The sequence below is a fragment of the Camelus bactrianus genome, chromosome 20 (assembly GCF_048773025.1).
Source record: "Camelus bactrianus isolate YW-2024 breed Bactrian camel chromosome 20, ASM4877302v1, whole genome shotgun sequence".
Classification (NCBI taxonomy): Eukaryota; Metazoa; Chordata; class Mammalia; order Artiodactyla; family Camelidae; genus Camelus; species Camelus bactrianus.
This window is the reverse complement of record NC_133558.1, coordinates 6,642,049-6,657,033: the sequence shown is the minus strand read 5'-3', so window position 1 is coordinate 6,657,033 and position 14,985 is coordinate 6,642,049. Positions and strand designations below refer to the sequence as shown.

At 43.5% G+C, this 14,985-nt stretch overlaps 1 protein-coding gene across 4 annotated transcripts in view; it reads left to right on the top strand.

The window, feature by feature from the left end:
• The window catches only part of MAK (male germ cell associated kinase), a 42,678-nt gene that overhangs the window by 24,720 nt on the left and 2,973 nt on the right, over nucleotides 1-14,985 (top strand). For 2 of the 4 annotated variants that reach the window (XM_010945725.3, XM_074348091.1), the window contains exons 10-14: nucleotides 650-819; nucleotides 2,840-2,988; nucleotides 9,327-9,449; nucleotides 11,356-11,430; nucleotides 13,689-13,808. In XM_010945725.3, coding sequence (XP_010944027.1) covers nucleotides 650-819; nucleotides 2,840-2,988; nucleotides 9,327-9,449; nucleotides 11,356-11,430; nucleotides 13,689-13,808 — 637 coding nt within the window. The remainder of the gene's footprint in view (nucleotides 1-649; nucleotides 820-2,839; nucleotides 2,989-9,326; nucleotides 9,450-11,355; nucleotides 11,431-13,688; nucleotides 13,809-14,985) is intronic. The other 2 variants (XM_010945726.3, XM_045509604.2) reach the window with 2 other exon arrangements.

Below are 14,985 nucleotides of genomic sequence, written 5' to 3'. Positions count from 1 at the left end.
TTATTTAATTTTTCTGACCACTGTCTTAGAGCATGGCTCAGGAGTACTTTTTTATTTTTTTACTAAAGTATAGTTGATGGACAGTGTTAGTTTCAGGTGTACAGCAAGGTGATTCAGATACATATTTTATACAGATACAGATACATTTTCTTTTCAGATTCTTTTCCATTATATGCAATTGCAAGAAACTGAATATAGTCCCCTGTGCTATACCTATCCTAAAAACTTTTGATGTATTTTACCATCAAATCCAAAGAAAAAAAAAAACCCTAAGATAAATACTGTACATCCCCATTTAAGGAGGAGGAAACTAAGGCTTTGAAAAGTCAAGTCATTTGCCCAAAGAGACACACACAGCACACATGGCAGTTTTCCAAATTACACATCAGTGAAGAGTCAATTCTGAGCCTAAGTATTCAAGTCTCCCCACCCCAAGTTCACGAGTTCTCTCCTCTCTAAATTCCTATCATATTTTTAGCATGTGCTACCTATTTTTATTCATACTTTTAAATAAGTATGTATGTCATTGCCTTGATTCTATAGAAAGCTCCTTGAGAATGGGGACTCTTAGTATCAAATATAATAAATAGCTTACACACAAAAGGCATTCAGCACCTGATTGAAGATGATGACTGGTTTCCCAACACAGAAGCCAAATGGCAGCCTGGCCCATAAAAGTGCTAGGCGGCGTTGGGGTCAGACTGTGTTCAAGTCCGGAGACAGCTGGGAAGAGTTTGAGGACTGTGATTTCGGAGCCTCCCATTCTAAGAAGCCAAGCATGGGTATTGTCAAAGAAAAGAGGAAAAATTCTCCATTTCGGTAAGATTTCATGTTTCTTGGGAAAATATGTATTTTTATCATGCATCAACTTTATGTTACTCATTAAGTATAAATGAATGTAGAATTTAAAAGATAGTAAGTAGCTTTAATGTTGTTTTCTTCCACAAAACCCAAATTTCTGTGCTTACCTCTGAAAAAGTAAGACTCTTGACTTCTCACAGTAATGATTCTCAGTATCCGTGGCTGAGTGTGTGTGGAGGGAGGGGTCCTAGTTAAATTTTCAGTGTGTCCTGTTGAATTATGATCACCATTATAACCACTCGAAATCCACATGCCTTTCTGCAAAAAGCGAAGCACAGTTTACCAAGGTAATGGTTTCCTCTGGGGGTGGTGTTCAGATTTCATTATTTATTTGCTTGCTGTTTGCAACTTTTTTGCCCATTTTCTGAACTTTTCCTGGAAGCTTAGTCTCTCTAGCAGTCCCTTTTAAGTTGAATTATCATGAGTGAATTATTCAACTTTGAGGTAAGATGGGTTCAATTCTGGTGACTATTTTGGAAAAATATCTTCCTCCCCACCCTGCCTCTTTGGAATAAAAGAGGAATAGGGAGAAAAGATGTGGCAGGAGTCAGGGGAGGGTATCTCATAGCTGCTTGGCACTGCACAGTGAGAAGTCCTCACTTCTCAGTACGCATCCCTCTGAAGGAACATGAAGACTCTATGGGGTGATTCATGCTTAGTCAGCTTCCAGGTCCTCAAGCTCCACAGGTACTCTTCCCTAAAATACACAAGCCCAAGAACACACAGAATAAACCTGCTTAACCCACCTCACACTTTACGCCGGGAAGTCTCACCTCTCAGCCACTTTAAGTCCTATACGGCCTGAGGATGTAACAGCCGTTGAGGTGCTAACCCAGCAAGCAATCAGAAGACCGGACCTCAACTCCACTGGCCTTCTGGGGTTCCATGTCCTAAATGTATTTCTCTTCAGGGGAAAACCTCACATTTAGAAATAGGTGTTTTAGCCTGTGTTGGGAAGCAGGTGTAACTACAGCCCGAGGGAAAGGGAAACAAGCCAGAAGGGGGGGGGGCTGTTCCTAATGAATGGGTCTTCCTGTGTTGAGAGCCACCCGAAAGCGGTGGCCAGTGGTTCGAAGGGCCAGCCACATCAGTGTCCGTCTCCCAGGGGCTCGGCTGTCTCAGTAGGGATTTCCCGGAGGTAACCACGGAGGCATGGAGTCAGACAGGTGGCAAGACCAACAGTGTCACCAGGCTTCCGCCCAGGAAGAGACCCAGTTGGACATGGAGGGGAAGGTCGCAGTGAAGGGCAGCGCACAGCACAGGCAGCAAAACCATCACAGCCCCGTCCTCCAGGCAGCGAGGGCTGCTGCCCGGTCAGATGGCCTCAGGAAGCAGACAGAGCAAACCGGACACTGGAAGTCCTCTTTTCCACACAGACACAGGGCTGCGGGAGGCAGGCACTGAGGGGCAGCCACCTGGCTGGGCACCAGCCAGGTAGGTGCCCAGCCAGGCCCAAGTCGGCCCTGCATACTGGGAACAGGCACATCACAACACATGTCTTTTCTTTGTATGTCACATTAGGCGAATTGGAAATTTTGTCTGGAAACTTACCTAGCATGTCTTTCCTCACTTCCTTTCTCTCAGCCCAGCCCAAACTGTGTCCCCAACAACCTCCCTGGTGACACACTGCTGTGGCAGACAGGTGGAGGTAGCTGTGATTCCCTCCCCTTTTAACCAGCCATCTTCCCACGCCGTAAATCCACAGTGGTAGCAGTTGCAGGGAAGATGGAAACATACTATGCACAGGCAATCTGCCGCTTAGGTGTACAGCTTCCTGCCACGTACCGTCCAGGATTAGGAATGATTCTGCGCCCTGCCCAGTGTCTAGTGGAGCAGAAGTCATCAGAAGGACTCTGATGAAGACGACTGGCTGGTTTGGAAAGCTGTGCAGGGGGTGGGTGGCTGGGCGGCTGGGCGCAGAGTCGCCGTCATCTTCTTGCTCTTCACTCAGTGATGCTACTTTCTGTTGACTTTCAAGGCTTCCGGAGTCAGTACCCGTAGGCTCCAACCACTCAACAGGGGAAAACAAGAGCTTTCCTGCTGTTACTTCCCTAAAATCTGATTCTGAATTGTCAACTGCTTCGACAGCTAAACAGTACTATTTGAAACAATCCAGATACCTTCCAGGTCAGTAGAGAAAATGAAATGTTTACTGGGAACTAGGCTATAAACAGGTCATGCTCAGTGTCTGAATCTCTGAATAAAGGGCATCAGTGAAATATGATCACAGTGCTCTTTGCTGGCTTAGCCTGTCACCAGGGACTTTTCTAGACCCTCTCCTCTGTCATGTCTGCTCAATAAATGCCTGGCAGCCACATATCAAGATGATGAGTGTGATTCCAAAAATACCACCCTCCCCCACCAAAGCTACACCTTCAGTAAATGCTAAATTTTATTAAAACAATTCTGCACCCCCATTTTACAAGTTTTTATAAGATGTAGAATTTTATAGTTTCCTAAATGATCTGATTTGTGTTTTGAAAAGATCATTCTGGCTGCTAGGTAGAGCAGGCTAGGAGCTCAAAAGGGGCAAGGAGACTGGTCACGAGGCCACTGCCCATGTCTGGATAGAGAGGGTGACGACTTGTTCCCGAGGGGTAAAAGCAGAAAGAAGTGGACAAAATCTAGATGTATGTTGGTGGTGGAACCGATAGGACTCGCTAATAGATCAGCATAGGAGACAATAAAAAACAGAAGGAATTAGTGTCAGCTTCTGGCCTTTTGCCTTGACAGCTGGGTGGGTGGTGGTGACTTAAACTGAGAAAGAGGTTAGGAGAGGACAAGGACATGGAAGCAGAGAATCATGAGCTGAGGGTGGGATTCCTGGTGAACATCTGAGCTGATTTATCTAGTAGGCAACTGGATATTTGACTCTGGAGCTTAGGAGAAAGATCTAGACAGATGGGGGGGTGGTATATGATGTGCCTGCAAGCAGCCCTTTCTCCTCAAAACCCACTTTAAAAAGAAAACTTTTTAGTTCAAATTAATCTAAAGGGGGATCAATTTTTAAGCCACCATGTATCTAACCAGATGCAGCTTTAGTCCAACAAGAGGAAGCGGTGACCTTCTCCTGTCCGTGGGGGTGGTTGTCTACAGCTCCCTGAATGGAGTAAGCGGGCCACTTGGCTCGTCTGAGGAAGATGAGGAAGTCTCCTGAAGGAAGCGTAGTCTTCATTTCCCAGAAGCGTGTTTGGGAAGGAGGCGTGGGCAAGAAGAGAGAAAAGGTTGGGACTGGATTGTCAGCAAAGAGACTGATGCATAATGTACTTTTCTATACACCTTTTAGACAGCCATGCAGATTTCAGCTCCAGGGAGCCAACAGTGATCCACTCCTGTAGTCAGTAACTGAGGAGAGGAAAAAAGGAAATTGAGGAAAGGGTTTAGAAATGGACAGGATAGAAAACAGAAGGCCAAGCGGATGGAGAGGTTTAGCCACAAGTGTTCAATAAGTTGAAATAAACTTATGGGGAAATCAAGGCTCTCGGACTGCACGTCTCTGCTGATTTTGAGGAGGAAGGTACTGATGTGTCTAAGAGAAGCCGAGGAGACTGGCAGTGCTAGAACAGTAACCCAGAGGATTTGGAGATCTAAGTGGATTAAATGTTTTGTTTTAACCCTTTATAGAGGAGGCGAGTCAGCTGGTCCTTAAGGAATGAGCAGCAGGTCTCCCTGCAGAAGGGGAAGCATTCTAGGACCCGTGGGTAGCATGAGCATTCATCTGTTGCTTCTGTTGATTCATTCATTCGTTTCATCTACCCACTCAGTAATATATATTAAGTACCTAGTATGTGCCAGGTACTTACTGTCCCAGGCATTGGAGATACAGCATTGAACAAGACAGACAAGGCCCCTGCCCTCCAGGAGCTCATGTTCCAGTGGAGAGAGAACAAGAGGCTACTGTGAAAACAGGGACATGAACTGGAGTATGACTGTTGGGGGTAGGGGTGGGGCGGGAACCCCTGACATTGGAACCCCTGACATTGGAGCTAACGTGGGAAAGATGAGAAGGAGACGGTTATGTGAAGAGCTGGGGAAAGGTGTTTCAGGAAGAGGTGGGAAAGACATTGGCTCACTGAGAAACAGAACGGAAGGCTGCCCATTCGGAGTTGAATGGGTTTGGGGGAGAGCGGGGTGAGGTGGGGAAAAGCTGGCAGCACTCAGATGATACAGCACTTTGGGGGCAGGGGAAGGAACTTGGGTTTATTCTGGGTCCAGTGGAAGCCTTGGGGAGAACTTGAGGTGACACATGACTCATGTGTTAAAAAAATCTCTTTGTGTAAATAAAGAATGGATTCCATGAAGGCAAGACTAGGACAAAGGAGGCTGATAGGAGAAAAGAAACTGATTTAGAGGGAGATGGGCCCTTGATTAATATCATTTTGGGAATGGACCTGCTGATGGATTGTTGGTGGAAAAGAAGGAACGGGTGAGTCTGGCTTGCAGTACTGTGTCAGGAGGTGGGGAAGACTCAGGAAGACCTGGGCTGGGTTGGGAAGATGCAGTCATTCCTGTTTGGTGGCTGGTCCATTTCCATTCCAGTGTGGAAAGGCCTAGCAGGCCACTGAAGGGAAGAGCCAGGAATGCTGAGGATGGACCTGGGCCCAAGGAAACAGATCTGGGAGGCCCTAGTGCCCCACTGTGTTGAAATTCATGGACTGAATAGGATCACCTTTGGAGAGATTGTGGGCGAGAACAATGTGACTCCCCTCGGTGGCAGCAGGAGGGGAAAGGAAGCAGCTCGACAGGCTGGGGACCCGGGGGAACCAGGAGGGGTAGTTTCCGGAGGCCGAGAAGGGAGAGTCTTACCCAAAAAAGCTGTTCGCTGCTGAGCAGTTGGGTAAGAAGGGATAGAAATGTCTGATCAAACCTGACAATGGAGACATCTCTGATGGCTGGATGAGTGTTCCAGTCTGGAAGGGTGAGGGAGACACAGCTTGGAGTGGCTTGGAAAGTGATGAGAGGTGAGAAAGCAGCGACTGAAAATGCGACAAGTCTCTGGAGGCGTTTTGCAGGGAAAAGGAGCTGAGAAATGGGGCCGTACTGCAGTGGTGTTCTGGGGTGGGGGCTTCAGCAGTGCAGCCTCCAGGGCAGGTGTTCAGGTCCTGCGTGGGAATGATGGCAGAAAGAGGCAGGAACTGATCAGGAAGGAGAGGAGAGATACCAGTAGATTTGTAAGTTTTAGTGCAGAAACCATGAGGGAGTGCTGATCTGACTGCAAAAGCAGGGGTATTAGAAAGTTTCCAGAACAAAGATTCACGGGGGACTCTTCTTGTTTAAAAAAAAAAAATTGACATCTCATTGACTGAAATAAAATCAGCGTTGTCTTACATAAGGGAGCCCTCTGGTGGTGGAACAGGCTACTGTACATTTCTGATGGAGGATAAACGGATCCAAAGCACCCTGTTTTCACAGCTCTGCTTCCTGATGTAGTTTTCAGGAACATGTTTCAGGGTATCTGAGACCTGTCTGATCATTTCCTTTTTAACCAGAAAAGATCTAACAGATTCTGCTAGTGACTTTGGATAAGAATCATGGCTGCAACGGAGACCCAAGAAATAGCTCAAAATTAGAAATGCTTGGAATCTAAACCCGAGCCTTCCTGTGCCCTATTTGGGCAGGCTTTGCCCTGAGTTGGCTCCTCTAGAGCTGGGTGAGATTTGAAACTAGAACTGAGCTCAGTTCAGTCACTTGGACAAACATTTACCGAGCACCTGTCGCGAGTCAGAAACTGCAGAAGACAGAAACGCCAACAAGAAGTGATCACTAACATTTATTTACAGTCCATAGTTATTAATTGAGTATCTTCAGGAACGAAAAAAGAATATTCTCTTTGGGGGCCTTTTTTTTTTTTTAACCATAAAGCCAAGTATTAAGGTCTTATTAAACATCAACTTTTAGGATCATGGGAGCTCTAGAAATGTGCCATATAATTTCAGGGCAGCATGACACTATACTACAAGGATTGGCAGATCTGTGACACTGGCCTTCAGGGAGAGACGCAAGAGTCATAGTTACTGACCTGCTACTGACCGGCTGTGTACTGGAGCGCGACTTTGAGATTGTTTTCTGTTACTTACAGTGGGACCACGGTCATCTCTCAGCTCACCCTGTAAGCCTTAGGTACTTAATTATCACAAGGTAGTTGCTATAAATAGAGTATACAGTGGAAGTGCTAACGATCTCAGGGGTGCCCTCTGATCTCACTCCCCCTCCCTCCCGGCACTTTTGGAACCCGCTTTGGGGACCCTTCTTGAGTCCCCTTCTTAGTGACCTTCCTCCCACCTGGTGTATCCCACACCCATGTCATTTCTGTATTTGCCTCTCCACCTGCATTTTAAACTTCTTAGCAAGACATGAATGCTCCGTGATCTGACACCCACGCGCCTCTCCTGCCTCACTTTGAGCCACGCTCAGTTTTTGCTCATCCCTGATGAACATTCTGAGCTCCTCCCTTCTCAGGTCCCATGCCCACCCTACCTGGGTCGCCTCTCCCAGGAACCCACCTCCCCACCTCCTATACCGGGTCCTAACTGTGATTCACATATTAGTTTAAAATTACCTTTTTAAAAGGCTGGCTGGCTTAGCTGCTTCTGGGTTTTGCCCCCCTCAGCATCAGATTCTTCTAAATAATTTGCACACTGCTAATTACTTACCTAATTATCTATAACTGTTAATGTCTCCCTTCTCACTAGAGTAGTCTCTGTAAGAGCCACAAGGGTAGAAACTGGTCTGTTTGGTTCACCACTTTTTCTCTGGTGCCACACACACTGCCTGGCACGTGGTAGGTGCTCAGTAAATACTTGCTAACTGACTTTTCAATCTTCTGAGGGGAGGGATGATAGTGTATTAATTTCTGCTTCTCTTTAATTAACAGTATTTGGTTATAGAAGGTGCTCTATAAAAGCTTGTAAACCAGTACATGTTTTAAAATTCTAGATCTTGTCTATTTCCAAGAAAACTGAAATCTTAAAAAAGACAAGGAATTAAAGCAATTATCTTCAATACTGTAGTATGTATATACTTTAAAAAAAATAGGGATATCACAAGGCTAACTGTATTAACAGAATAATTGAAGTATTCAGGGCCCATTCTTTGTTGAGGTATATTTATAAAAAGTGTTCACCTAAAAAGATTTGTAGTTTTTCCCCCTACCCTGCACCTTCTTTTTGAGTAAAGATCTTTTTTTTTGTTTGAAGGTGTTTTTAACATGAGTAACTGCTACCTAGTGCATCTTCTTTGTTGTCAGGTAATTGCCTAAAATAATTCTATTTGTAAGTGTTTTATTAGAAACCAAAGTCCATAAGGAGCTAGATCCTATAATATAGGGAAATTATTTACCTGATGGAGTGTTTCATAAGTTAGAGAACTTACGAAAGGTAACCTTGAGGCTTGGTTCAGAACAACCAGCCTTGTTTCTGGCTTTAAAACAGGGATATTATTATATATCTCATAAATGTAAAATCTTGTGAAGGAGCTCAAAAGCCAAAGTGCACACCACCTGGAAACAGTTGCTGGCTTTCGACATGAATGACAGTCCTCAGTGAGGATGTGTCCTACACTAAGGAGAACCCTGCACGTGTGACCCAGAGGCTTAGACGGTGTGATGACCCTGGCACTTCCTAAACTGAATCCAATTTAATGATCAGTGACAACAAAGCAAGTTAATATATGCATGACTGGGACTGGTGTATGCTGTACGCCAGAAACTGACACAGTGTAACTGACTATACTTCAATTTAAGAAAAACTAAGAAAGCAAGTTAAGGAAGTTTCACATCTCTTAAAATAGGTGGCAAGGTAGGGACAGCTCAATGGTAGAGCACATGCTTAGCATGCACAAGGTCCTGGGTTCCATCCCCGGCATCTCCATTAAAAAAAAAGTTTAAAACAACACCCTTTGACCACTGGCACCAAAGTCCAAGACTGACTCTGCATCTCAGACTTCAGAAAATCATAAATAATTGATCTGTTTAGATTTTACTATCTCTGATATGCAATAAGATTCATAGATGGGTCTTTACACGTCTACTTCCAAACTCCTCCAGTTCCCCTGGGTTCTTGGTCATGTGTCTGTTCCCAGCTACACTAAGTGTTCAAGGGTCTGGCCCAGAGCACACACTCAAAATAAGTGACTGATGGGGTGATTATCTTTTTGAAGGAAATTTTTGTGCCACCTCAATTTTTACAAGACATTTAGCAAGAAGTGTCCAATGTTTACTATTACTTGTATTACAGAAAATAATCTTCTATTTGTAAAATACAACCGTGTGGATTCCAGGTTATTGTGCTCAGGACTTAGGATCATGCTAGGGTTCATCAAAAAGCAAGTTATCTGCTACACTGTAATCTAAATTTATTTCCATGGTCCTCTCCCAAGTTATTTCTAGTCTTTGTTTGAATGTGTATTTTCCCTTCAAGTTTATGATCACACTCTAACCTTTGGAATGACTGTTTTGTCCTTCTAAGGTATAAATCCCAAGAACGTATCCTTGGTAGCGAGTGGAAACCCATACACATGGAATAACCAGTTATTTCCTAAGTCACTGGGACCCACTGGGGGAGAACTTGCTTTCAAAAGGACTAACGCAGGTAAAGCAAGACCACCTTTAAAGTGTAAATTCACACCGCTCTCCTTCTGCAGATTTTTACTTCTAAATATACTGCGGCTGCCTTCTTCCAACTGAGATACCCTTGCAGGGTACAAGAGGTTTTCCAACTGGTACTTAGTGCAGATAGTTTTAAGGAAATCATTTGCCAGATCTCAGCTTCCATGTGGATTCTTTCCTAAAAGGGACCTGCCTGAGCCAGGTGTCTCTACCGTCCTACTTTGCAAAAGAAAAGACTTTCACTGCTCACTGTGTTTCCTTTTTCCCCAAAGTGTAAAAGTAACTTGAGGTGCCAATCAAAGGGACAGTTTGACATACTGGTGTTAGTGTCAAGAAAATGCATAACTCTGATGACTAGGAAACAAATCCATTTTAAGTCAAGTGGTTTCCAGTTCTTAACTTTCAAACAATTGAAAGAGAGCCTATAGAATATGAAGCTACCGAGCCCATAAAAACCAGCAACACCATGCCTCGTGGCCACCTGTCTCGCTCCCTCCTCTTCAGAAACGGCCTGCACTGTCTGTGGAGTGTGTACCTACTTTTACGTTAACCTGAGCACCCAACCCCACACCTTGTGGCCTTTTGAAACAGCCTACACTCTACGCAGTATTTATCTCTCTAAATAAATCTACCTTTACTCAAAAAAAAAAAAAAAAAAAAAAGAGAGAGAGAGCGAGCCTGAGTTATAGCTGACAGATAATTAAAAATCATTTTCTATGAACTCACTATATGATTTTTGGTCTGTAACTCTGAATAGAATTCAAAGACTATAGTGACAAGGCTGTAACAAAACACCTTTCATTCCAAACTATACATTTACATTTAACAAGATTTCTCACTGCTTCCTGCTCCAAAAAAAGAAATGAAGCTGAATCCTGTCTGATTTTAGCAATAAGTAATATTTATTTGTGGATATGTGAACTACTTGGAAAAAGTCCCACTTTTCTCCTTAACAGATGAATTTTCTAAAAAACTGACTTTTCATTTTTAATAATCAAACTTTATAATATTCATCTTTTTTGATTATATACAGTGAATCATTGTACTTGTAACTAACTTAATTCAGAAAAAAAGTATTTTAATATACTTATGGTTATAAGAAGTTTTTAAAAGGTTTCAGTTTATACACATTTTTTGACTGGTTAAAGGCTTTTCAGTCTAAAGTTGTATTTGGATAAAATTTGGGAGTTGACATATGAGAGAAGATAAAATTTTAGAGAGAAAAGGGATTAATGTAAAATTTCCACCTGTTAAAAAGGAACGTTTGTGTATTTCTTAAGCCGATACTGGTGAGCGTAAAATCACGATGGCATTAGATTCCACTGGTTACATTTAAAAGAGAGATGTAATAGTTTTATTTTTAAATGTCTGTAGTTACAATATGCTAGAAGTCACATTCTTTGGAACTGTAAAACTTATGAAACATTTTAGATCTCAGCTGAAAGTGTGTGAAGAGGCAGAGTATTTTTTTTTAATGTAGGTGGTACTGGATCAAAAAAGTTCAAGGATCCCTGTGTAGCAGTTGAGTCTAGTGAGATATTCCAGTGTGACATTTTATAAGTTTTCTACATGCTTTGAAGACTCAGCTTATCCACTTAATAGTGCTGAGATGTCAAACGCTGCAGCACTGCGATTTGCTTATTTGTTCTTAGTTATTTAAAAATAATATTCACTGAACCAACTGGTTAAGTACAAATCAGCCCCAACTTTGAGTCTCAAGGAATTGTACGACTGGCATCAAATGAAAGCAGTGACAACACAGAGCATTTTCTCATTTTAAGATTTCTTTCTGGATCTTTTCATTAATCATCTAATCCATTTTTTCCTCAGCTTTTTCTAAAACCTTCTCCTTACTATTCATTCTTTCTTTCCATATGCCTTCTCTCTAGAGGAAAGCATAATTAAGCCAATTGAAAAACTATCATGCAATGAAACTTTTCCTGAAAACTTAGAGGACCCACAAGGTAATTTCTGGGCACTGTAGATGGGTAGCAGCTTGTTCTCTGAACCTCTTATGCAATTTTCTTCTCTTACCCCAAATCTCATCATAAAAGGCCACTGTGAAGGCCAAGGTCACCTGCTTTTAGGGGTCAGATCAGGACTAGGAGAGAAAGAAGCATCCACATCCTCAAGAACCTCCTTCTTCAGTGTCTGGAATTCTAAGAGTCGTTTGCTCTTGAGGCGCTCTCAATGTGCTCTTCTTCTTAATTATGACAGTTTACAGACATCAAGCAAATCTACTGAAAATAATTAAAAGAGTATTTTCTAATTTTATAATCAGTATTCCTGGAAAAATTTTTTTAAGTTCTGAGACTCATTTCTAAGCATGAACTATCATTTAAAAGAAAAAGTTAACCCGGTTAATAGAGATGGTGGATTTCCTAGAGTTTCACCGTGAGTGGTTTAAGTGGTGCTAACTGTTGGCTCCAACCTGAAAACTTGCAGCTCATGAAGTATCGCAAATGATAAGCCAAAATAATTTAAGAAGACGACTTAATTTTCTCTGCATCTTTTTCTAAGCAGCTTCTTCCTCCAGTAGGAAGACGCTTCCTGCAACTGTTCAGTGTGTGGCTTTTAGAGCCAGACCTCTCCCCTTTCTGTCACTCACAAGTCTTGTGATTTTAGACAAGTTACTCAGGCCCCCTAAGTCACTTTCCTCACCTATAAAACAGAGGAAATAATATTTACCAGGCATTATTACATAACCATACCTAGGATTTCTTTCACACAGGAAGCATTTAATAAGGGTTTGCCTTGATATGATGGGAAGAGAGCGAGATGTTCTGAAGCTGCTACAAACAGAATCACTGCCTTGAACTTCCCTTTCAAAAGTCAAAGGGCAGATTCGCAACTCAGAACAAGTCCTCGAGGTGAAAAGGAAGGACAAGTTAGGCAGCTGTGCGTATGCAGAATTCAGTAGTGTTAAATCTGTACAGACTGATCACACGGACACTGTGTGAAATCCTTCGGGGTCTGATTAATACTCGTGCTGTTGACCTTTGCTGGTTCAAGAGCCAACACTTACTGAGACCTCCTACGCATAGCCCCTGACAGAGCTCAGGGGCACAGGACAGAGTCTGGCCTTGCAATCAGGTAACACCTTGTAAAAATAAGCTTCAGTCGTCGCTGCCAAGCAAACAGCTCTTTGAAGCTGCCAAGGCGGTCAGAGCCCTGTTCCACCGTCTCCCCGACAAGCCTGTCTCCCTTCAGTGTAGCCAGGCTCCTTGAACGAGAAGTCGGGTTCTTGTTTCCTCTTATTTTCCCTTTACTCCTCAACTCACTGTGGTCTGTCCTCAGCTTGCCTCGGGCCACTGAGACAGCTTCCCTGCCCTTTTCTTTCCTTTCCCTTAATGATGTGTCCCCTGGGCTTCTGTTCTCTTCCAGGCCTTTGCACATCCTACAGTCCCTCTGAGTGCACTCCTCCAAGCCCGTGCGCCTTTAACCACCATCCCCTGCTCATTCCAAATCTCCAGGCCTGGGACCTGAAGCTGCCATGCGCTCTATGTCTTTACCCCAAACCTGATTCTCCTCCTGTATTGCTGTTCTCGGTCACCTACAGACTTAGGGGTTTCTATTCCTCTCTCTCCTGCCCTTCCCCCTGTCCCCCTCCACTGTGCAGTTCCCTCCTCCATCCAGCCATGACTGCCTGAGTCTCTTACTCTCATCTGAACTATAGCAGTGACCTCCTGACTGGTCTCCTGCCTTTACTGTCCCCCTGCTACCCATCCCTGTACTGTCCCCCGAGTGGCCATTCACTAATAGCGACCAGGATGATGACAGCTGACTCTGTTGAACAGCATATCCCATGTGAAGTGCTTTGCATTCATCTCATTCAGTCCTTACAACAACCCTGTGAGGACAGGCGCGCTCATCAGAGTGACTTTACGAGATGGAGAAGCGCTCAGAGAGCATCGCAGGGATGTGGGCTTCTGGCAGGAAATACACTCTCATGTTAAGAACTGGAGTCATAAAAGCCCTGGTACGTCCAGCCTTGGTTCACATTCTAGCACGGTCACTTCCTAACTGTGAGAACCGAGCCGAGTCAGGCGTGGATAGTAACATGTGTCTAAGAGGGTTGTTATATGGACTGAATAGGATTATCTGTAAAACCTCAGCGCTGTGCGTGAAATGTAATAGATGCTCAAAGAATAGAATTTAGAATCAGTAGGGGTTGTAATCAAAGTTAACCTTCTGACTGTGAAACTTTATGATACATCACTAGGAAATCTTGGAAGTTACGCTACTTACAATCAGTCAGGATATATTCCTTCCTTTCTCAAAAAAGAAGTGGGCTCAGCTGGCCAGAGGATACACTTAGCACCTCTCGGTGCAACAGCTTCAGGTAAGGACAACTTCAGATACAATTTTTGAGAATTCTGATCAGAAAGGAACTTGTTAAAGTTTATATGGTCACTTTTCCTGAGTGAAGACTTTTAAATTAGCCTTACCTACTAACTACAGCTTTATTGGTTTTTGGCAAAATGTCCTGTTTTTCTTCCAAAGACATGGTCTGAGAGTCTCTTAAGAAGAGCTACCTCTAATTAAGTGGCCGCTGTCTGTCAGACACACGGATTGTGCCACTGAATTGTCCCAATGAGCTGATGAGGTCGATCATCTACAGATGAGGAAACTGACATTAAGTTAACTGACCTAAGACCACACAGCTCTTAAACAGTGGCGCTGGGACAGAAGCTCAGGTCGTCTGATTCCAAAGAGTGTGCTGTGCTACGCAGTGAGCTGTAAGAAGATGCACAGTTCAGGGCTTCCCGCCCAGTACCTGGCACAGAGCAAAAGCTTAATAAATGCTGAGACACTGTTCCGTGTCAGTTAGCAGGCAGGTCTTCTGCAGTTCCATCTCAGAGTTTAGAACTAAACTGTGGCAGAACTTCTACTGGCTTTTGCTTTGCAATATATTAGGTGGTGAAGTTTTACTCCCCACCCTCCAACGTTATGATTAACGAGGTCACCTGCTCTGCAGTGGCGTGGCGAACAACGGCCACGTAGTAGGGGGACACTCTTGAAGCTAAGGTGAGGATTCTGTACTTGAGCTGACCCGATGTGACTATGAACGTTCCCTATTTAATCTAAAACAGATATCCTTATTAAAGCACCTACAATAAACATTAAGTTTGGTAAGATACCTAGTTAGTTTAGTTTAGTTTAAAAGTTGACTCGAAGTTTTCTCACAGCCTATCCTGACCAGGATCTGGTATTAGAACTCCCGATTAGAGCCGTCGATCTTTAAAGTTCGCACTCTTGGAGCTAAAACTGTAAAAAGCACTGGACTTGTATAATTTTTTATTTCTTACAACAGAACTGCTTAAGCAGTAGTCTGTTACCTTATCTGTGAAAAGAAATGCTTCATTATCTCTCTGCTGAAACAAAATACATAAACAAACATTTTACATGCAGCAGTAATTTTTACAAAGCCTCACATATTTTAAGGCAGCCTTATCATGAGTGAGCAGCCATGGCTTAGCAGCCCTTTTTAATATAAAGGCAGAAAGTCTTAACGTCTC